The sequence below is a fragment of the Oryx dammah genome, unplaced genomic scaffold (assembly GCF_014754425.2).
Source record: "Oryx dammah isolate SB20612 unplaced genomic scaffold, SCBI_Odam_1.1 HiC_scaffold_25, whole genome shotgun sequence".
Lineage (NCBI taxonomy): Eukaryota > Metazoa > Chordata > Mammalia > Artiodactyla > Bovidae > Oryx > Oryx dammah.
In genome coordinates this window covers 48,779,360-48,802,177 of record NW_024070209.1, presented here as the reverse complement: position 1 = coordinate 48,802,177, position 22,818 = coordinate 48,779,360, and the positions used below count along the sequence as shown (strand labels likewise).

The following is a 22,818-nucleotide window of genomic DNA, read 5'->3' as shown; positions in this document are numbered from 1 at the left end:
AAGTCCTATCCATTAAAAAGAAAAATATTTCTAGCTACAGTCTTTCTCTCCATTTTCCTTGTTTCCCTGCCCCACACCCCCACCCACTTCGCTACCCTTCTGAATCTTTTTTTTTTTCCCTAGGAGCCCACCTTGATCTCTTGTCCATTTCCTTTTGTGTGTGTAGAGACCAGAGTGATCTGAAGCTTCTATCTCATGGCTCTGAGAATCAAGCTCATGAACCCTGGTGTTTACAGCTCTGCAGGCTGATGCTGTCCTGCCTGTCTTTCCCTGCATCCTCCTGGGGCCTAAGGCCCCTCTTGTCAGGCAACCATCAGGCCTCGACATCCTTGCTACATTCTCCAGTCCCTGGCTTTTGGTGGCTGTTTTTCAGTTAGGGCACACTCCCTTCTCTTCTTTCCTTTGCCTCCCCAAAAACCTGTTTTTTCAGGCTCCAGCTCCAATTTGCCCACGCACCTTCCTAATCCCCCACCCAACCTGATCAGCTCTTTCTGTTTTACTCCAGTAAACAGAATGTCACTTGTGCATTTTGGAACTAAAGCAGAGCAGAGCAGTCAGTATCTGACATCTCTGTCTGGTCTCCCCAAGAAAATGAAGCTCCTCGCGGGAGCACCCATGGCGCCATCTGCATATCTGCCTCACCTGGGGCAGTCTCTGGGCACCTGAGTTCATTTCTCCTCACAAAGGAGACATGTTCTTTCTTCAGGACATCTGGCTGTGACCTTACTGAGGCCTCACACACCGCTTTCTGGCTGCCAGTTGCTGCCCTTATTGATGGATTTTGCTAGGAAGGAGGAGAGCAGAAAGCAAGATTGGTTTCAGGCACCAAGAGCAGGTTGGCACCAAGTGGACACATATGTATTGTGGAGTACATGTAGCTTCACTTTTTAAGCCTCGGAGCAGGACGATTTCTTGTGAAAGAATACAGTTGAGTTTAAGTTTCACTTTAGAAATTGCAGTGAAAGAAATCTCCCACACCAAAGGAAAAGTTGTTTTCTGGGTCATTGTCGTTTTGAAGATAGGCTCTTTGAAGGGTGTTTTCCTAGAGATTGTAGATGAGGGTGAGCTGGTGGTAGAGGGAGGACCTCTCTAGCTGGGGGTGGGGCACGGAGCAGGCAGGAGAGGTGCCCTATCCAGTCAGCTCTGTGCTTTACTTTGCCACCCAGTTTTTGGTTGAAGAGTGGTTTCTATTTGGAGGAATCTGTGCTTTAGAATCATTTGAAGAGTCTACCTAAAAAGGCTAAGTTAACTCATAAAGACCTGAGAACTAGCTATGTACACTCACATTTCTTGCCACATGATGGCTTTTTGTGAAACTTGGTGATAGACCCCTAAACCTCTCAAATTCCCAATACTGATTCTCATTTCCTCCTCCCATTTCTCATCATTTAATTCACAAGCCTGCCCCTCATTTTGGGAGGGTGACTTGATATGGAATGCTGCTGCCTGTGAGATGAAAGCTGGCAAGCCTTGCACATGTTCTGAATCATTTGAGCAGGGAGGAGAGCACACTGCACCAGAGCCTGTACTTCTGCCAGCTGTCTCCTAAACATTCTGGGTGGGACCATTGTGTCTGGCCTTGCCTTGCTTAAGAAGGAAACCTGGGGAGAGATTTTTCAAATTTAACTGTACATCGAGAACCAAGACTGAATCTCAGCCCAATTCCATGAAGTCACATGTGGGTTTCCCAAATACCCCAATCTTGAAACTCCTCATAAAGGCATTGGGTCTGAGCTTTATCAGGTTTCAAGCTGCCAACAAAGCCAGCTTCCTCACACTCTTTGGTATTCCTTTAATTCAGAACTCTTAAAGTATTCAATAAATGGTTGATTGCTGAAGTTGTTTCCCTTCTTTTTTGTTCACCCAATTAGCAGAATACCACTGTTTTGCAATGTTTTATTTTTCTAGCTTGTAACTTAATGATGATTTATTTCTTTAAAGCTTATTTGGTCCAACGATAAGTATTTTTCCATATAATGTTTTACTGAGTTTCTGTGAATGCCATCACCACGTAGTTTTGTATCTCTGCATAGAAACCAAAATAAATTTGAAATATTAAAGCTATAAAATTATTAAATTTAATTGTTTCCTCTTTTTAAAAAAAGTATAGTTGATATACATTGTATTAGTTTCAGGTGTACAACACAGTGATTTGACATTTGTATACATTACAAAATTGATCACAATAAGTCTAGTAACCATTTGTCCCCATATGAAGTTATTTTAGTATTAATGATTATATTGTACCTCTTAATCCCCCTCTAAATATTAAAATTGACTGAAATAAGGCATGTTAGTAAGGAAAAGGTCTTTTTTTTTTTTTTAACCTTTAGCACCTTCACTCACCTTCCCATCCAGTCCCCATGTAAGTTCCAACACACTGCAAATGCATTCCCAAGCATTGCACACATTCTGTAACTTTCCATGACCTGATCCTTACCTCCAACCCCATTTCTCCTCACCAGGCAGCCCTGGTTCTAGGTCAGAGGTAACTGGGCTGCTTGTCATAATACACTGGTTACCTCCCAGTGTTTGTCCTTTGCTGTACCCTTGGCTGGAATGCTTTCTGCCTGTGTCAACCCCAGTGAAGCTGTCCTTTTAGGCCTCTGCCCTGACTGCTGTGTATTTTGGGAAGCTACGCCTTGGTGCTCAGGCCGTGAGGTCTGGGAGGGTATCCTGGAGCTGACAAGGTAAGAACCCATCGTGACCCCCATCATAGGGAAAACAAGCCTAGGCCCCAGCCACATACAAATTGGATGTTCTCCCATAACGTATATACCTTGCTAACTAACACGTCCTGTCCACTGCCAGCCCCCACATCCACATGGACCATATCACAGGAGTTTCCCCACACTCAGAAGAGCCACTGGAACCAGAAAAATAGGATCTGCATCCTCTGAGCCTATGGAACTACAAGCCAAACCATGCTCACCAGACACCTCTCTGTTGTGTAGAACTGCAATGAGGCACTAAGGGGCAAGGGGAGGAGAAGCCACAGGCCAACGGGACCCTCCCTACTTTAGCCAACTCATGCTCTCGAGGGTTCTAGCCACCTGATGAGAATATTCCATTTGATGGCTCAGACTTAGGGGAGGTATGGGTGTGGGATGCAGAGCGCAGCTTGACGGGCCATGAAAGCCACCCACATCAGTAGCCCACATTGGGCGTTTTGTAGGAACAGCATATTCTAAAAGGTGTGAAAGAGCTTCAGTTTAAGAATCACCATCTATGCTAGACCTGTGTGTTGGACCTGTATCCAGAAATGAGAATAATTAGAGTGCTTTATGTGATTAAGGAACTAATGCAGAAACAGGTGAGGCAGTTCCTCTGACTCCTCCCTGAGCCAACTAATTCTTCTTCTGGGCCTGGATCCGTGAGCCAAGCTTCCAAAGGTCTAAGTACAAGTTCCGCTTCAGGATGGCACTGCTGCACAGCAAGGCCCCTTGCAGGGCTCCAATCAACCCACAGGTGAGGATATCTTGGCCTGGGAGACAACAGTGGAGGCCTGTGAGCATCCCCCTGCCCCACCTCCAAGCAGGGTAATGGGGAGATGGGCCCCTGAGCCAGGGCCACAGAGATGACTTCAGACCAGAACCAGGGTCCCCAGCCAGCAAGGCAACAGAAATGGAGGACTGACTGACAGGCCCAGGGTCTCAGTTTTCCTGGCAGGATGGGGCCTTCAGCGTACCTGTCAAGTAGAGGTTTGGGATGGGGCTCTGGGCCCTTATGGAGGCCATCGCACCAGGATGTAGGCGGCCCAGGTCATGGTCAGCCCCATAGCAGGCCCCCTGGGGAGCCGCCAGGTAGAACTGAGTGCTCAGCGGGGACCCTGCAGTCACACTGTCCACCTGAAGAGGCAAAAGAGGTGGCCGAAGAATGGGAGGGGGACCTTGTGGGACCTTCGCTTCTTCCTTCCCTGCCCCCGCACAAGCTGCCAGCCAGCATAGGCTCCCCTGGAGTTCAGTCACCCCAGGCCTCATTCCCAGCCCCATAGAAGGGGCAGATGCGCGCACCACCAACTCTGCCCTCCTACCTTCCCTTCCAGATGTGGGAACTGCTTCAGGAAGACCGACACAGCGGCTTCAACAAAGGAGCTCTTGAGGGTCTCATAGGCACTGCTCCGCTTTCCCTGGGGCTCGTCACGCCACTCCTTGAACCACTCATATGAGCTGGGCATTAATATGATCGCTGTCGACCGGTCTGGGGACGCAGAGCCGGGTCACTGCTGCTGCCCCTCCCAACCCAAGCCCCAGCCCCTAGCACATCAAGCCTCACCTGGGTACCGGTCCTCCCAAGTTGGGTCCTTGGCCGACGAGAAGGAAATGAAGAGAAAGGGCATGTGTGCAGCGGCCTTGTCCCCAGGCAGAGAGACATAGTGCTCCATCCTGGGGAGGAGAGGGGCTGTTGGCCCTGGCCATGTCCCCCACAGCCACCAGCCCCACCCCGAGCACAGCTTATCCCCGGGGCCCCAAGGGATGAAGCCAAGGCACAGCCCAGGTGGGAAAAAATCCTTTTGGAGTAGATTCTTGCCCATCTCCTCCCACCCTATATCTTCTGCTTCCCCCCCTAGCATCTGTGGCTCTGGGGGACCAGGCTGCTACCCTTCCTGTACATGTACACCCAGGCCTTACGCCTTGTCCATGTCTTTGTCAAAATAAATATAGTAGTTGGTGGTCGGCAGCCCCAGGTCTTTCTTGGTGCCTCGGAGGCAGATGAAGACAGTGAATATGCTCAGGCCGGGCCGAACCATCCCCAGCTGCCGCTTCACACCTGCAAACGGTTAGGAGGGCCGTGTAAAGGAGACCACCAAGATCTGCCACCACCCCAGGAGCCAGCGGACACCTGCTCACCTCATCTGCAGCCTCAGCTGTTTGGACAACTTGGCCTGCTCTGTTTCCTGCCTGTCGTGCCCATGGCCCCAGACATCTGCTCTGAGCGCCTTGAGAAGCAGAGACGCCCAGTGCCCTGAACCACTCACAGCATCTGTGTCGTGGTCCCACTGTCACCTTAATGCCTAAGTTAAGAGCAGGGACTTCCCTGGTGGTCCAGTGGTAAAGAATCCATCTGCCAATGCAGGAAATGTGGGTTCAACCCCTGGTTGGGGAAGATCCCATATACCTCAGAGCCTGTGTGCCACAACTACTGAGCCTGTGCCCTAGAACCCGTGCTCCAAAACAAGCCACTGCACAGAGACGTCTGTGCACCACAACAAAGAGTAGCCCCTGCTCACAACTAGAGAAAGCCTGCGTGCAGCAACAAAGACCAGCGCAGCCAATAAATAAATGAGCAGAGGACAGGGCTCCACATGATAAAGACCACGGCTGTCAACAGCAGTCTTTTGTAAGCCTTGGCTTCAGTATAAAGTTGAATACAAACCATCTAATGGATGAAAGTGAAAATGTTAGTCCCTCAGTCATGTCTGACTCTTTGCAACTCCATGGACTATAGCCTGCCAGGCTCCTCTGTCCATGGAACCTGGCAGGTTACAGTCCATGGGGTCACAAAGAGTTGGACAGGACTGAGAGACTAACTTACCTCCCCCCCCCCGCCCCCGCCAACACACACGTACATGAAATAAATAACTAATGAGAACCTACTGTGTAGCACAGGAAACTCTACTCACTGCTCTGCGGTGACCTAGAGGGGAAGGAAATCTAAAAATGAAGGGATATATGTGTACGTATAACTAACTCACTTTGTTCTACAGCAGAAAGTAACACAACACTGTAAAGCAACTATATTCCATTAAAAAATCAATTAAAAAAAGAACCTTGGGTCTCAAATCAGGCACACGATGAGACCAAACCCTACTGCTCCAGACCAGCCTCAGCTCCTTTACTTATTTTCTCAATGAGTCTTCCTCATTCAAAAAAATGTCCTCTTCAAAACATCCCCAATAATGTCCAAGCTCAGCCCCAGAATTTAAGAAAGGCATTCCTATTTACAAAGACTCCCTCGGTCTGACCACCTCACCTCCATACCCTCAACCCCAAAGCACTGCCTTGTCCCCAAGGCCACAAGATATCCTGTTTCCATCTCTGATACAGAGACAGAACTGTCAGAATCTCTACCCCAAACAGCTGGAAACATCAGGAATCTCAGGAGTCTCTGGGGCCTCTAGGTTGAGCATCACTGCCACCACTGAAATGTTCTCAAACTGGGATTCATCCAGCTCCCACTCAGGAGGGGTGGCTGGTCCTTCAGGCAGGTGGAGGGCGGAGGGTGCTGGCACAGGAGACTGTCTTCAGGGCTGAGATACATAGGAGCAGTGGAAGCTGTACCTGCCAGTGAAGGAGGGGCAAGCTTCCTGTTTTGTTTTTGCACCCAGCACCACGTGACCAAAATAGAATTTGGGGGTGGGAAAGAAGGCAGGAGTGGAATAACTAAGTCAAAACCATGTACTGTCTTTTGGGGGGGGCAGAGGTTGACTAAGGTGGAGCTTCCCTTAGCTCAGTCAGCAAAGAATCTGCCTACAATGCAGGAGACCCAGGTTTGATCTCTGGGTTGGGAAGATCCCCTGGAGAAGGAAATGGCAACCCACTCCAGTATTCTTGTCTGGGAAATCCCATGGAAAGAGGACCCTCTAGGCTACAGTCCATAGGGTCACAAAAGAGTCGGACACAACTTAGTGACTAAACGATAACTAACTGGAACAAGGAGAGCCCACAGATATAAGACTAAACTTCCCCTGTATCTCTAAACACAGAAAACAGTTTCCAGAAAAGACAGAACTCCCTCATAGGGTCCTTTTCTTATTCACTTAGGTTGTATGAACATTAACTGTAAAAGAAATTATGTTCTTCACACATGTGGCTTGGGGTAAAGAATCCACCGGCCAACGCAGAAGACACAGGAGACGTGGGTTTGATCCCTGGGCGGGGAAGATTCCCTGGAGGAGAGCATAGCAACGCACTCTAGTATTCCGGCCAAAAGAGTCCCACGGACAGAGGAGCCTGGCAGGGCCATGCGGTTGCAAAGAGCAAGACACAACTGCGCATACACACACACACACACACACACACGCAACAAATTACGCTCTTAACGCCTCTTAGACTCAAAGGGAACTAGGAACCATTCTAGGCAGGAAAATACTTTTGCTTTTTTTTTTTTTTTAGGTGTCCCTCCAATAACTCCATTCATTTATTTGCATTCCCTCCCTTGTGGATTTTTTGTCACCTAAGGACGTGCACTTGATGAACGCCCAAGGCCATCAGGAGACAACGTCAGGGTTCAAAGGTCCTGGGAGAGAGGGAGGCTGGAAGTACCAAAGGCCACTGGGTGGTCTCCGCCTCACACCACACAGCTCACCCAGCCTGAGAGAGGGGAGGCCTTCACTGGCAGCAGACATTGGCTGAGGCCCCATGAAAGGAGGCAAAGGGCTAAGGGCCTGTTTCCCAAGTACATGTCCTGTACCCCAGAGACAGTCACAGTGGCTGCCGACCCTCTCCCCGACCAGGACAGCCAAGACCTCACTTTTCTACTGGGTCTCCTTCCCGGGTTCCCCATGAGCAGCCGTGGGCCCACCCTCCAGGGTGGATGCTCCTTGTACTAGGCTCTAGGCTCCTCCTCAGGTTCCCACCAAGGTTTCCATCCCAAACGCATCTTGGGCTGCTCCTTACTCCCCACCTCCCACCCCAGCCAGAGGCCTGGACACAGACCCCTCTCTCTCACCCTCCTAGGTCGCTGGCCCCCTCCCGGCCAGCGGCCTCCTTCCCTCAATCACATCGGGAGCTGCCAGCTCCATTTCCAAATGGTGACTCCCCAGCTAACCTTGGCTCAGCCACTCTGTCCCTTGTGAGCTGATCTGCTCTCTTCCTCCTTCTAGTAAGGCCTTCTCTCTGGAAGCCCCACGTTTCCCAGCCCAGAGGGGACCAGGAATCCAGGCTTAGGAGTCAGAAACATCAGCCTCTTCCTCTCCACTTGGCTGCCTCCAGCTGGGTGGGCCTTGAGCAGCGATTCACCTGTAAGCCTCCGTTTCCCCTGCCATCAACATGAGCTCTCTACCCAGCAGCTGAGGATCAAATGCAAGGACAAAGGTAAATCTCACACACAGGCACGGCTCCCCACCCAAAACCACAGGCTTTTATATTTGGACACGGCCTGTCAGTGGAGATGACCGGCCATGTGTGTGTGCTCAGTCATGTCCAACTCTTGGCAAACCCATGGTCTGTAGCCCACCACGCTTCTCTGTCCATGGGATTATCCCAGCAAGCATACTGGAGTGGGCTGCCGTTTCCTCCTCCAGGAGATCTTCCCCACCCAGGGATTGAGCCCGAGTCTCCTGCATCTCCTTCACTAGCAGATGGAGTCTTCATCACTGAGCCACCTGGGAAACCCCGAGATGGCTGGACTGAGGCTTATTTCTATCTGGGTCCCAGGTTTTGAGAGCAGGGCTCCAGGAGAAGAATCCAGGGGGGTACCCCTGCAGCCTCAGCACCAATACAAAGCTGGTTCCTGCAGACGCAGGAAAACATAACCTTAGGTCCCAAATAAGGCCCACAGCAATGATACCAAGACCTTCGTTTCCACTCCAGCCTTCCCTTCCCTTAACAGCAATGTCAGACCAGACTTCCCCACACCAAACAAGTGTGAAATTAAGGAAGGAAGCAGAATTCACATGGCAAACTTAATGAAAAACCCAGGAACCATTCCTTTAAGACTCAATCCACCATCATTAACTATCAGGGAGATGATCTAAGGTCAAGGGAAACCGGAAATGGGCATCTGGGACTGGAAACTTGAAAGAGGAAAGGGAAACACAGTTGAGGTTGTCAGGGGAAAGGGTGTAAATTTGCCAAGGATGAAATGAGAGATAAAAACTAAAGGGTCTTTGGGGAGGATGCAGTACAAAGGAAGTTATCCCACCCCCTAAACAGAGGCCTGCTGGGGACAGATGCTATTAATAGAAATTGGTGTGCTCACCTTTTCTGCCTAAGGAGGGTCAAAGGGCAGCCCTGATGCTGGGGGAAGCATCAGCCAGGCTGAGTCAGCTGGAAGCAGAGGGCAGGTCCAAGGCCCTTGGAGGAGAGCCACGCAACTCATTTGTTTACCTGGCAGACAGCGGGCCTGCTCTGGCAGTAAGTGCTCGTAGGTGTTGAACAATCCCGCACTGGAGATCACGATGGGGCAATAGATGTTCACCAGGTCCTCACCCTTCTTCACAGTGACACCTGCAGGCACAAGAGCTTGGCTGAGGTTCTGTGCACTCCAAGAAGACAAGAAAGGCCCCCATTCCTACCCCACCCCATCTCTCCCACACTGACCCAGGCAGGTAGGCCCCTGCTAAAACTGCAGAGTGAGGGATCAGCCCAAAGCACTGCCTACAAGGCCCAGAAGGCCCACAGTCCCCACACCGGCTTTCTAGCTCTCTCTCTGCCTGATGTGGGAGCTCTTCTCTTTAGCCACCAGCCAACCTCCACACTAACCCAGACAGAGCCCGTGAGCTGATAGCCTTCATTAAAATGCCAGGTCCTTCTTCACTGTTGCCAGAGTTTTTGCTTCCAACACACTCTCTTTTAAACCCTCCAGTGACACCTCAACCTCTAGTTAAACTCCAAACCCTCCTATCAGCCTTCTGTGATGTGCTCCCTTCTGTGCATCCAGCCTCATCTCTGACCGTCTGACCGTTTCCAGCAAACTATTAGATAGGACTATATGCAAGTAGCATGTGTGTGCATTCATGCTCAGTTGTGTCTGACTCTTTGCAACCCCATGGACTGTAGCCTGCCAGGCTCCTCTGTCCATGGGATTCCCCAGGCAAGAATACTGGAGTGGGCTGCCATTTCCTTCTCCAGGGGGTCTTTCTGACCCAGGGATCAAACACATATCTCCTGCAGCTCCTGCAATGCAGACGGATTCTTTACCAACTGTGTCATCTGGGAAGCCCCCAATGGCTGACAGTCAATCATTTTTTTAACCTAGAAATGTGACAGTCTCTTATGATTCAACCTAATATTTTCAGATGCCTAAATATATTCAGCTCATGGGACTTCTCTGGTGGTCCAGTAGCTAAGACACTGAGCTGCCACTGAAGGGGGCCCAGGTTCGATCCCTGGTCAGGGAACTAGATCCCACATGCCACAGCTAAGAGTTCACACGACACAAAGAAGACCACAGATTCCATGTGCCGCAACTGAGACCTAGTGCAGCCAAAAAAGAGAAAAGAAACTCAGCTCTTTCATATCTCTGTGCCCCTGCACACTCTGTTCCCCCTGCCTGGAATGACCTCCTCTCCCCTCTGACCAGCTTGCTCTCACCCATCATGACCTCCCTCTGAGAGTCCCCGTCCCACCATCCTGTGCCACCTCTGGCCTCAGTGCGTGCCTCCATGAGGCACCTTGATTATATCTCAGTCATCTGCCCTCTGAGACTGGAAACTTCTTGAGTTAGAGATTAGGATTTACTTATCTTTTATCACATAGCATGTGAAAAACATAAATATATCCAGAACTGAATTTAATTCAACTGATAAACCCTCCTTGGTTCACAGACCACCTGATGGCTGGAAGGAAACTGGTTTGTGACTGTGAGAGAAAGTCTTGCACAGCTGATGGCCACCCCTGCCTCACTGCTGGGAACTTTCCAGTCTCTTCTACAGATACGTCCTCAAAGATCACTGATGGTCTTTTCTCCCTTGACTTTTGGGTTCCTTGGGCCACCCACTCACCACCTCCTCCTTGAAAGCTTACTCTGGTGAATTCACCATCACACCAGCCCTGTTTCCTTCAGGCCTCTCTCTTCTTCCTTTGCTGAGGCTTCTGAAGTTACCCTAGATGGCCTGTCTATTTACCAGAGCCCTTCCCTGCATAGATCCTCTCCTTGTAGAGTTTATCGTTGGTGGAATTTTGACTCTCTGCTCAGGTGACAGCAAACACCTGAGCCAGGGTAGAGTCTGAGCCCCACTCTGCCATTTACAGGGCATCCTGGTGGCCTCCGCACCACCCTATGGAGCACCCAGGTTACAACTCACTCCATCAGTCACTGAATAAACATTTACTGGGCTCCAGTATGTGCTAAAGTCTATAGACATAAAGATAAAAAAGATACCGCCTCTATACTCAAGGAACTCCTGGATTAAAGGATAACTAGTGTCCACAGGACTGGAAAAGATCAGTTTTCTTCCCAATCCCAAAGAAAGGCAATGCCAAAGAATGCTTAAACTACCACACAATTGCACTCATCTCACACACTAGTAAACTAATGCTTAAAATTCTCCAAGCCAGGCTTCACCAATACATGAACCGTGAACTTCCTGATGTTCAAGCTGGTTTTAGAAAAGGCAGAGGAACCAAAGATCAAATTGCCAACATCCGCTGGATCATCGAAAAAAGAAGAAAGTTCCAGAAAAACATCTATTTCTGCTTTATTGACTATGCCAAAGCCTTTGACTGTGTGGATCACAATAAACTGTGGAAAATTCTGAAGGAGATGAAAATACCAGACCACCTGACCTGCCTCTTGAGAAACCTACATGCAGGTCAGGAAGCAACAGTTAGAACTGGACATGGCACAACAGACCGGTTCCAAATTGGAAAACGAGTACATCAAGGCTGTATATTGTCACCCTGCTTATTTAACTTATATGCAGAGTACATCATGAGAAACGCTGGGCTGAAAGAAGCACAAGCTGGAATCAAGATTGCCGGGAGAAATATCAATAACCTCAGATATGCAGATGACACCACCCTTATGGCAGAAAGTGAAGAAGAACTAAAAAGCCTCTTGATGAAAGTGAAAGAGGAGAGTGAAAAAGTTGGCTTAAAGCTCAACATTCAGAAAACGAAGATCATGGCATCTGGTCCTATCACTTCCTGGGAAATAGATGGGGAAACAGTGTCAGACTTTTTTGGGGGGGCTCCAAAATCACTGCAGATGGTGATTGCAGCCATGAAATTAAAAGATGATTACTCCTTGGAAGAAAAGTTATGACCAACCTTGATAGCATATTTAAAAGCAGAGATATTACTTTGCCGACTAAGGTCCGTCTAGTCAAGGCTATAGTTTTTCCAGTGGTCATGTATGGATGTGAGTGTTGGACTGTGAAGAAAGCTGAGGGCTGAAGAATTGATGCTTTTGAACTGTGGTGTTGGAGAAGACCCTTGGAGAGTCCCTTGGACTGCAAGAAGATCCAACCAGTCCATTCTGAAGATCAGCCCTGGGATTTCTTTGGAGGGAATGATGCTAAAGCTGAAACTCCAGTACTTTGGCCACCTCATGCAAAGAGTTGACTCATTGGAAAAGACTCTGATGCTGGGAGGGATTGGGGACAGAAGGAGAAGGGGACAACAGAGGATAAGATGGCTAGATGGCATCATTGACTCGATGGACGTGAGTCTGAGTGAACTCCGGGAGTTGGTGATGGACAGGGAGGCCTGGCGTGCTGCGATTCATGGGGTCGCAAAGAGTCAGACACAACTGAGTGAATGAACTGAACTTGTCTCTATTGAATAAATGATGAAATACTGTTCTCTGGGGACCATACCAGACTTTATCCTTCCTGTGTCCTTTTCACTTCCAGACCAGGTCAATTGCTATTCCTAGGCGCACCCAGCTTGAGGCAGATTCCAGCCTGTAACCCCCAATTTGGAGGTCTCTGCCCTCACTGCTTTCTTTGCTCTGCACTCCCAGTCTCTCCCACCCATGCCAAGGACTGTGAAGACGATGCAGGGCTCTCACCACAGGCTTTCCCAGCTGAGTCAAGCAGGATTCTGTGCACAGGGGCCCTTGTGAGGACAGCGCCCCCGGCCCGCTGAATCACAGGGATGGTGTGGAAGGCAATCTCACTGGAGCCCCCTCGGGGATAAAAGGCCCCTTTTAAGTAGTAGTCAACCAGCAGAGCGTGCATGGCAAAGGTGGTGTGGCTGGGGGTCACACCTGTAGAAGGAAGGAGGGGGTGATGAGGCAAAAGCAGGCAGCAATACCATTCAGAGCAGAACATGGGAGGGGGGCTCAAGAGGAAAGATATACGTGTATAATTATGGCTGATTCACACTGCTGTACAGCAGAAACCAACACAATATCGTAAAATAATTTTCTTCCAATGAAAAAATAAAAAAGGAACACGGGTTCCTGTCAGAAAACATGTAGCCTTTGGGAATTCCCTGGTGGTCCAGAAAACATGCAGCCTTTGGGAATTCCCTGGTGGTCCAGTGGTTAGGACTAGGTGCTTTCCCTGTTGTGGGGGGCCTGGGTTCAATGCCTGGTTGGAAAACTACGATCCTGCAAGCTGCATAGCGTGACAAAAAATACATACATATATATATATATATATATATATATATATATATATATATATATAAAACATGCAACCTGAGTCTATGCCTCCCAGGATCCAGGTGATTCTCAGGGCAGCCTCTTTCTATCCAAACAGGCAAACAGGGAGCATTCCAGGTTTTGGGCCAGTGGGAATGATCTCCCTGCGAACTGCCATGCTGCCAGGGAGGAGAGTGTGGACTGGAAAGAAAACCATCCAGGACATCAGTGAGGGGGATTTTTATCAGGGTATCCAGCAGGGAGGAAGACAGGCATTTCTTCCCTGAGCTCCAGAGGACCTGGAGTGTGAGCAGCTCCACTTCAGTCAGCTAGGCAGGCTCAGAGTCAAAGAACTGATGCTTTTGAACTGTGATGCTGGAGAAGACTCTAGAGAGTCCCTTGGATAGCAAGGAGATGAAACCAGTCAATCCTAAAGGAGATCAGTCCTGAATATTCATTGGAAGGACTGATGCTGAAGCTGAAGCTCTAATACTTTGGCCACCTGATGCAAAGAGCCAACTCATTGGAAAAGACCCTGATGCTTGGAAAGATTGAAGGCAGGAGAAGGGGGTAACAGAGCATGAGATGGTTGGATGGCATCACTGACTCAATGCACATGAGTTTGAGCAAACTCCAGGAGATAGTGAAGGACATGGAAGCCTGGCGTGCTGCAGTCCATGGGGTCACAAAGAGTCGGACATGACTGAGTGACTGAATAAACCAGGCTCAGGAAGAAAGACTAAGAGCCAGGGGCTGCCCAGGGCCCAAGGCCAGGACCCACCGTAAGTGGGGAAGATGTAGCTGAGCACGGCCTGGAGCTCCGGGGAGGCGGGGAGCTGCCGCAGGACCTCAGCCAGGCTCTGGGTGGATGCACGAAGGAACGGAGAGAAGCGGGTGAGCAGCCCATACTTGGTGAGAAGCTGAGCCACAGGCAGTGGGAGGATCTTCAACAGGATAACATAAAAGGCTCCACGGGATACCACCTGGGAGGGGAGTAAGCAGGAAGGAACAGGGCTCACCTCCAGACCCGCTGTGACAGAACTGCCTGTCCAACAGCCTTCACAGTCCAAGGAACCAGCAACACTTGGTGGTGGTGGTTTAGCTGCTGAGTCATGTTCGACTTTTTCTAAGCTATGAATTGTAGCCCGTCAGGCTCCTCTGTCCATGGGGATTCTCCAGGCAAGAAAACTGGAATGGGTTACTATTTCCTTCTCCAGGGGATCTTCCTGAGTCAGGGATCCAACCTATGTCTCCTGCATTGCAGGCAGTCTTCTGCACTGGATTCTGCGCCTGCTGAGCCATCAGGGAAGCAGAACTTGGCTAAATGTGGATCGTAAAACTCTGTAGTCTACGTTTTTTTTTTTTTTCTTTTTTTCCCATTCTCCCCCTCAGATGAGTCTTTTTTTGCTTTTCAGTTGCCTGCCCAAAGTCTTTTTGAAAAAATTCCAATCTGGTCTCAGATGAAGTGAAAAGGGGTTACAGATATAACCACACGGAAGCCAGCCTGGCCAGGCCAGAGTGTGAGTGGCAGCTGCTGAGCCCAGGCTCCAGAGAGAGGGCCTGGCTCAGCACAGAGGTCAACTTGGACCGGGGCTGAGTTCCAGACAAACATGTCTGTTCCTCCTTCCTGCCTCCCTCACCCATCACTCCACTAATGAGGAAGGTGAGCCTTGTTGGGAATAACACATGTCTGTGTTACCTTAACCAGCTTCATATACTTGTCAATGGCAGCTTCTTCCTGGGGAAACTTGTCCTTGAGGCCCTGAATGTAGGCTTTCATCCCCGCGTACATGGGAAACTCTTTTCGGCCATCAGGCCCTTCTAGTACCATGATGTCAAAGGGAGAGGACAAGGCAGCCCAGTCTAGCTGCCCCTCAGTGATCTGGTCCAAGATAAAACGGTCAAAGCTGCCCTCCTGCATACGCCCAATGTAATGGATTCCTGTTGAGAAACAGAAAAACAAGGCATGATAGGGATAAGGGAATTGAGCCCTGGAAAGGCTCCAATAAGGAAGCAAGGTGAAAGAGGCATCCTACAGGGCCAAGTCCACGCCCACAGAGGGGGTACCCACCCTTTCTATAAAGGGGAGTTGCAGCAGAAACCACTAGATCCCTGCCCAGTTCAGCAGATACAACTGTCAGACCATGGAGATACATGTGGTGTGTCTCTAACCCCTTTCCCCTTCATCTGAGATCAGATTGGAATTTTTCAAAAAGGATTTGGGCAGGAAAGCTGTCAGACCAACAGTGCCCAGGGAGAAGAAAACCTGGGCCTCCGAAACCACTGAAAAGCCCAGGATCGTCCTACTAAGGCTGCTCCAAACCTCCTGATCCCACCCCTTTGCCTTGGCAGCCTTACCCGTGTCAAATTCAAGGCCATTCTTTCCAAAAGTATGACAACAGCCTCCCGCCTTGGTATGTTGTTCCAGAACGAGAACTCGCTTGCCAGTTTTGGCTAGGATCGCAGCTGCTGCCAAGCCCCCGAAGCCACTGCCAATCACCACCACATCCAGCTTCTTTGGCACTCGGCTGACCGAGAAAGCTGCAGCAAAGGAGAAGATGGAGAGGCCAATGAAAGGACAATGAGGTGGAAACCAAGGCAGAATGTTCTAGCTTATATGATTCTCCAGAAAACTTCTAAAGCAGTTTGGCACAGGGCTCCTCACTAAAATATTAAAAACGTTTTACCTGGGAAATACTCAGGACCTGCCAGGAAAGGTTGAACAAAGTGATTTAAGTGGATCTGAACTGATTTAACCAAAACCACTATGTAGCTGAGGATTTTCCCTACTTGCAAAGAAAGAATAATTTATAAACTATCACATACACACATACATAAATGCTGACCGTGATCCAGGCTGAGAATCCTAAGTGCAGTCAGAGACCGGGCTAGGGAAGAAAGAAAACAAGGAGGTGGGGAACAAGAGAAGAGTGTCGTGGGGCTGGATGGTGGCTCATGTAACAGTCTATTCACGAGCAGGTTATCTTCAGAAAATGCAGGATCTGCAAGGCAGTAGTGGCGCAGCCCACTCAGATCATGGTTCTTAAAGATCCTGATACAGAGGCAGGACAGAGCTCCTCTGAGAAATCACAGCACCACCCCTTCACACTGGGGAAGCCTGGATGTGGGATTGAGGAGCAAGCACCTAAACAAGGCAAAACTGGACAGCCCATGGTGCTGTATGGGCACTTTCTACACAAGATCTATTCTTTCACGATCACTCCACTCCAGAAGAACTGAGATCTGGAATTTTTCAAGATGCCAGAGAACTCGGTAAACTTTGAACTTTTCAAACATTTTTTAAAAGACCTACAGTGAAAAATACATTTCATAATCCAGAACATACATCAGTATATAATATAAAGAAGTTTCACAATACTTACCAGAACTATATAGGATACATTGATATTTTCCATTTGACTGAATTTTAAAATGCTAGTTGCAACTCACTACATTGATAACATGACCCACTATGAGAGATCAACACTTGGTTTCAAAAACAAACTAATCGTCTCATCTTTAGACCAATCCAGATAAATGGAGTGATTTGCTAATGGTTACACAGTAAATCAGACTTCCCTGGTGGCTCAGACAGTAGAGAAAGTGCCTGCAATGTAGGAGACTGGGGTTTGATCCCTAGGTGGAGAAGGTCTCCTGGAAGGGAAATGACAACCCACTCCAGTATTCTTGCCTGGAAAATGCCATGGACAGAGGAGCCTGGATGGCTACCGTCCATAGGGTCGCATAGGGTCGGACAGTGACTAACACTTTTACTTTCACTTTTTTCAGAGAGTAAATCAGTGTTGTTTGTTCAGTTGCTCAGTCCTGTCTGATTCTCTGCGACAGAGACAGTGACAGAGTCCAGTTAAAACTCTGATTTCAGAAATAATAGGCCTTCCACTTACAACAATACTGTCTTTCTTTGTTTATTTTTTAAGCAGCAGAACTCTTTAAACTCTAAAAGAAACCCACAAATACTTTTCAAAAGATGACAGTGCAGATCCTCCATAAACAAAGAGCTCTGAGCCCGAGGCACCCCACTGAGCCTCACTTCAACCACAAGAGATGGGACCAGCATAATCAGTCACATCCCTTGATGAACCAAATGCAGCTTCCTACAAAGGTTCCTGTGTAGCTCTCCCACGCCCTTGAACTCCTGGGGAAGATAAGTGAAAATGTTACGGTCTTAAAGCCAAAGAGGGGGAAAGATCTCTTCTGGTTTAAACCGTTAGCCATGGCTATATCAAGTGGCAGGGTCCGAGCTTGGCTATGAAAAGAACTTGGCTCGCCGAGGACGATGCCCGAGACCCAGAGGCCACGATTCCCTAGGCCTGCGGGGACCAAGGGTCTCGCCGGGAGTGGATTCTAAAGCGGGCGCCTATACATGCAAAGATGCCCTCCCAGCACTTTGCATCTGGGAAACGCTAACCCGTGAGGATGCTCGGGCGCAACCTAGGTCCCCGGGGTGTCTCCCCGCTCACCTTGCTTAAGAACCTTCTTCCTGGCCTCCTTGTCGGTCACCAGAGGCGCGGGTGGCCGTTTGACATCCTCCAAGAAGGGGTTTGGGGAGCTGCCTGAGAACAACCCTTTGTAAACTTTGCCGAGGATGACCAGCAGCAGCGCAGCCAGTAGCAGCAGCGACACCCACATCGCGCCGGCGCGGGGTACCGGGAACTCTTTCGTTCGGACCGCGCCTGGGGTCTGGAGCCACAGCTCTGCTCAGTTATAGTCCTCCCACCAGGAAGGCGGAGCCAACCGTGCTCGCTGATCAGCCCGCGGAAAAGCGAAGTCGCCCGCGGAGATTGACCCTCGCGCCTCTCCGTACTCGCTTCGCCTGCTGCGTGGAGGGCAGTGCTCCCGCGCCGAGGAGGCCTGGCGGGGCTGCTAGACCCCAACAGCAAAGAGCTGGGAACTCGGGGACTCAGCCGGCGTTCCCCGGGCGGGGGTCAGAGGAGGAGGAATGTGGGGCGGAAATGGTCGCCCTGGGGCGAGACAAGGCTGAGAGCTGTAAGACCGAGAGAGACTCCCGATCCTGGCAGACAGGAGACCTGGGTTGTGGTCTGCGCTCTGCCGCGGACTTGCTGGATGACCGGTGGCAAGTTGCTTTCCTGTTTTCCCCGCCGAACAATTGAGAAAGTTTCTGGCCAGAGTCCCCACGCAGCCCCTGTCTGGCTGGGTGTCTCGCTGGATTGAGAACTCCCTTGACATACGCGCATCGCAGCGGATCGAGCACCGGACTCTGGGACCCTCAAACTGGTCGATAGTTTTGGGCCCGGGCGCCCTGGGATGGCGACGCCTACGGCCGGGGCCGCGTAGGGACTGGAGGGGGCGGGGAGCGCCCAGCGGCAAGGCCGATGAAAGAACTATTCTACCTATGTATGCGTTTATACTTAAGGTGTGGCCCCAATTTCTAGATTAAATATCTATTTAGCGTTTAAGCCCCAGCAAGCTTAAACTTAAAATCATTCCCTTTAATGCAGCTCCTTTCCTAAAGTGGGTGCACCGTAAAAATTAACAGGGATCTACTGTATAGTGCAGGGAGCTATATTTAGTATCTTGTACTAACAGAGGATGAGATGGTTAGATGGCATCACCGACTCTATGGACAAGAGTTTGAGGAGGTTCCGGGATTTGGTGATGAACAGGGAAGCCTGGTGTGCTGCAGTCCATGGGGTCACAAAGAGTCAGACACGACCGAGCAACTGAACTAAACTGAATAATCTGTAATGGAAAAGAATCGGAAAAAGAATATATTCAGTTATGTAGACAGATAGGTAGATAGACTCAGTTGTGTCTGAGTCTTTGCGACCCCATAGACTGTAGCCCGCCAGGTTCTTCTGTCCATGGCAAGAATACTGGAGCAGATTGCCATTTACTGAGCCAGTGGCTCTTCCCCACCCACAGGGTCAAACTGGTACCTGTTGCATCTCCTGCATTGGCAGGCAGATTTCTTTACCACTAGTGCTACCTGGGAAACCTATATATGTGTTATATATCTGAATCACTTTGCTATATACCAGAAAATAACACAACATTGTAAATCAACTACATTTCGATTTTTAAAAATTATTTATTTATTTGGCTGTGCCAGGTCTTAGTTGCCTCATGCAGGTTCTTTAGTTGCAGCATTCAAACTCTTGGTTGCAGCATGTGAGATCTAGTTCTCTGGCTAATGATTGAACCCAAGCTGGCTGCGTTGGGAGTGTGGAGTCTTAGCCACTGGACCACCAGGGTATCCACTACTTCCTTTTTTTTTTTTTTTTTAATTTTAATTAACAAAATACAGTGGGTGCACCATAAATACTTAATTTCAAAAGGATCCATCTTTATAGGAAGGCCACTTCCTCAGGCCCAGCCATAAGGAACTTCCCTAATATTATTAGGAGTGACATTATAACTTCTAGTACTTGCTCGTTTGACAGTTTCTGCTCATTTCTTTCTCTAATACAGATTGTGAATGTCCCTCTTGGAGTCCTGGCAGGGCTCCAGCCAGAACTGCGCACTAGCAGGGATGTAAAGCTGGTCATGATTCAACACTGCTGGATTCAATTCAAGCCCAGTAATAGAAGAGCCTCCCTGAGCTTGTGGTCGTCATACCTGCCAATCATCTTCCCAAGGTTGGTCGATGTGTGAGTGTTTTGTCATATGCAGAACACTTGGGAAGGTCAAGGGGGGAAGAGTGGAAAGGGAGGCAGATGCTGAGGCACCAGAGGACACGGAGAGAGTTGGTTCCTGAGCTGCTATAACTGGGGGGCACTGCTTTCCCCCTGTTATAGTGAGCCAGGTGTCCAGTCCAGCAATCAGGAGGTATTCCGGCTCTTGGTGTTAGGAACAGTCAGTGCATCCTGCTTCCTGACAAAGAGTCCATCTTGTTACTGGCCTCCAGTTTGTAGGGAACCCAGATTGTGTTCTCTGAAGAGCTGACCTCAGAGCAGCACCGCCTTTCTTTCTTAGTCAGCCTTTCTTAGTCAATTGGGGAATTCTCTGATGGTCCAGTGGTTAGGACTCCGTGCTTTCACTGCAGATGGCTGGGATTTGATCCCTGGTTGGGGAATTAATATTCTGCAAGCCACACAGTGCAGCCAAAAAAAAGGTAAACCAGGTCTGTGAGGTATACTATCCGTCACCTGCCCACTTACCCAGATTCTTGTTGTGACAGGCACTCATGATGTCCAGTTCTCCCATGGTGAGGTGTGGGCCTGCCCAAATCACTTCCTGAGTTGGACTCATGGGAAGAAATACTTAAGAGTTAGCTTCACTGGCCAGGAAGCTGCCACATGTACAGTACTGGTGCTCACTGAGGAAGGGGAGGCATTGTGTTGCATTTTGAGTTTCTGTTAATACCAACATAGGAACCAAATTGAGTGTTAGGCCCAGCCAGGTCTGAGACCTGAGTAAAGCCTGAACACTTCAGCTAAGACCACCCACCAATGTGTCACCCTAAATTATCCTCACCCTTTTGAGACACGTGGACTTTCATGGTGGCTCTGACAGTACAGAATCTGCCTGTAATTCAGGAGACCTGGGTTTGATCCCTGGGTCTGGAAGATCCTCTGGAGGAGGGAAGGGCTGCCCACTTCAGTATTCTTGCCTGGATAATTCCATGGACAGAGGAACCTACAAGCTACAGCCCCTGGGGTCACAAGGGATGGACAAGACTGAGCGACTAACACTTTCACTTCTAGATCATGCCCCAGATCTCAGTAACTTCATTGTCAAAAACAGATCCCTGTAAAGCAGTTATCCACCAAATAAGAATAAATTTAAAAAGCAAATAGAAAAACAGATCCCTACCACTTACAGTGGTGCTGCCTCCTGGATGTTGAGAATCCAGCCCTTAGACTCCTACAGGGACCCCTTCTTTCTGTCCCGTTACATGGATAGTAAGAAGCAGGCATTCACTAAGGTAGCCTGTTTATTCAGAATATGTTTATAGCTGCTTGAAGATTTTTTTTTAATAATGTAAAATCCCATAATCATTTTATTTTTATTTATTTGGCCACAGATTGTGGCATGTGGGACCTTAGTTCCCTAACCAGGGATCAAACCAGTGCCTCCTGCATTTGAAGAGCAGAGTCCCAACCACTAGACTACCAGGGAAGTACCTGTTGGAAGATTTTTCAAGTCAGAGGCATAACTGAATGATGAAACTAATTTCCTTCTTTAATTTTTTTTTTCAGGGCTGAGACTCCAGAATGAGTCCTCAAGGACTTTTTTCAAGACTCATAGAAACCTCCACCCTGGTAATGGCACACAGGGACTGTTTTCTTGTTTTTAGTCTGAACGACTGCCAAGAAGGAGAGCAACGGTAGAACAGTCAAATCCCAGGTTCTCCCCATACCTTCTAATCTCAGACCTTGTTAAACTCCTTTCTGAGCCCAAGGACAAAAGTCACTTGAACAAATGAGTTTGAGTCATGAATGAAAACTCTCACTCTTTCCATGAGAAAGAATTAAGAGATGGACAGGTAAGCAAGCATATCCGTTTGGGAAAGAAGGTGTTGGTATGAGATGTATTATTAATAAGAGATAGCATATATCAAGAGGGTGTAGACCTTTAGAAATGTGTAGGAAAAATTCTCTTTACAGTTCTCTTATTCTTTTAGAAGAAACTCTTAGTCACTTCTGGATCAGTTGCCTTTCCTGATGGTTTGCTTTCTAAGTAGGTTATAGGATTTGGGTTTGAATTTGCTTGGGTGGTAGGAAAGTTTCAATTAGAATCTCCCAGGAAATATATATTTCAATCAGTTTGGGTTGTTTACTGGCCCTTTCTCACTCATACACCCATTTTGACCTGTTTATCTTCAGGATCCCTGGTTCCATGTGTTACGTCTCTGTGTGAGCCTGGCAGCTTACCCTGTATTCCCCATCTTTCTCCCTACTTTGCCCAGAAATGGTCTTAAATGGAGCCTTTGGGGTTCAGTGGCCAGAATGGGGACAAAGCCTGTGCTTTGGGAGTCCAGGGAGGTTTTCTTCACTGTCCTAAGAGAGGTGAACTCTTCTTCCAGAGAACATTTATCTTTGGACACTAGAGGGGAGAGAAAGCCGCGATGAGTCCTGAGCACACAGACTCCTACAGGGAGTTGTGCAGCACGGTGAATCACCAGATATTATTGAGAACGTATCTTAAGCCTGCGAGTGTGTCTGACTCTTTGTGACCCCATGGACTGTAGTCCGCCAGGCTCCTCTGTCCATGGAATTTCCCAGGCAAGAATACTAGAGTAGGTAGCCATCCTCTTCTCCAGGGGATCTTCCCGACCGAGGGATTGAATCCAGGTCACCTGCATTGCAGGTGGATTTTTTACCGTCTGAGCCACCAGAGAAGCCCATCTTGAGCCTAGCGCTGTGCAGATGGTCTGAGAAATATAAAACAAGTGTACGAGAAGAGTCTGACTGGGGAGACGGGTCTTTTGCAGAGGACCTTGTGCCGCATACAGAGGGGCTATGGGACTTAGAGATGTGAGGAAACCGTTGTAGCTCAGCCACCCTGAGGAGATGGAACTGATCTTGAAGGGCCCAGAAAACACTGAGAAGGTGGAGGTGGGGGCGAGACCACATGACCCAAGGG

At 49.0% G+C, this 22,818-nt stretch overlaps 2 protein-coding genes across 4 annotated transcripts in view; one reads left to right on the top strand and one right to left on the bottom strand.

Annotated features, from left to right (window-relative positions):
* Positions 1-77: 77 nt before the first annotated feature.
* RETSAT (retinol saturase) lies at positions 78-18,004 on the bottom strand. 2 transcript variants are annotated; one of them, XM_040224285.1, is made up of 11 exons: positions 17,733-18,004; positions 15,610-15,792; positions 14,951-15,192; positions 14,033-14,234; positions 12,676-12,873; positions 9,051-9,170; positions 4,632-4,770; positions 4,276-4,385; positions 4,034-4,200; positions 3,689-3,848; positions 78-3,484 (listed from the first exon to the last, which is right to left on the bottom strand). In XM_040224285.1, exons 1-11 carry the CDS (start codon positions 17,899-17,901, stop codon positions 3,348-3,350), a joined length of 1,827 nt encoding a protein of 608 aa, XP_040080219.1. In that variant the 5' UTR covers positions 17,902-18,004; the 3' UTR covers positions 78-3,347. The 2 variants fall into 2 exon arrangements, with proteins under 2 accessions (XP_040080219.1, XP_040080220.1); XM_040224286.1 differs by lacking the exon at positions 12,676-12,873.
* Positions 18,005-18,073: 69 nt separating this feature from the next.
* Positions 18,074-22,818, top strand: part of ELMOD3 (ELMO domain containing 3) — a 33,576-nt gene continuing 28,831 nt past the window's right edge. The window contains exons 1-3 of one of the 2 annotated variants that reach the window (XM_040224298.1): positions 18,074-18,258; positions 19,702-19,868; positions 21,432-21,718. In XM_040224298.1, the coding sequence (XP_040080232.1) occupies positions 21,668-21,718 (51 nt within the window). In that variant the 5' untranslated portion in view covers positions 18,074-18,258; positions 19,702-19,868; positions 21,432-21,667. Of the gene's footprint in view, positions 18,564-19,701; positions 19,869-21,431; positions 21,719-22,818 lie in introns of both variants that reach the window. The other variant, XM_040224297.1, reaches the window with a different exon arrangement.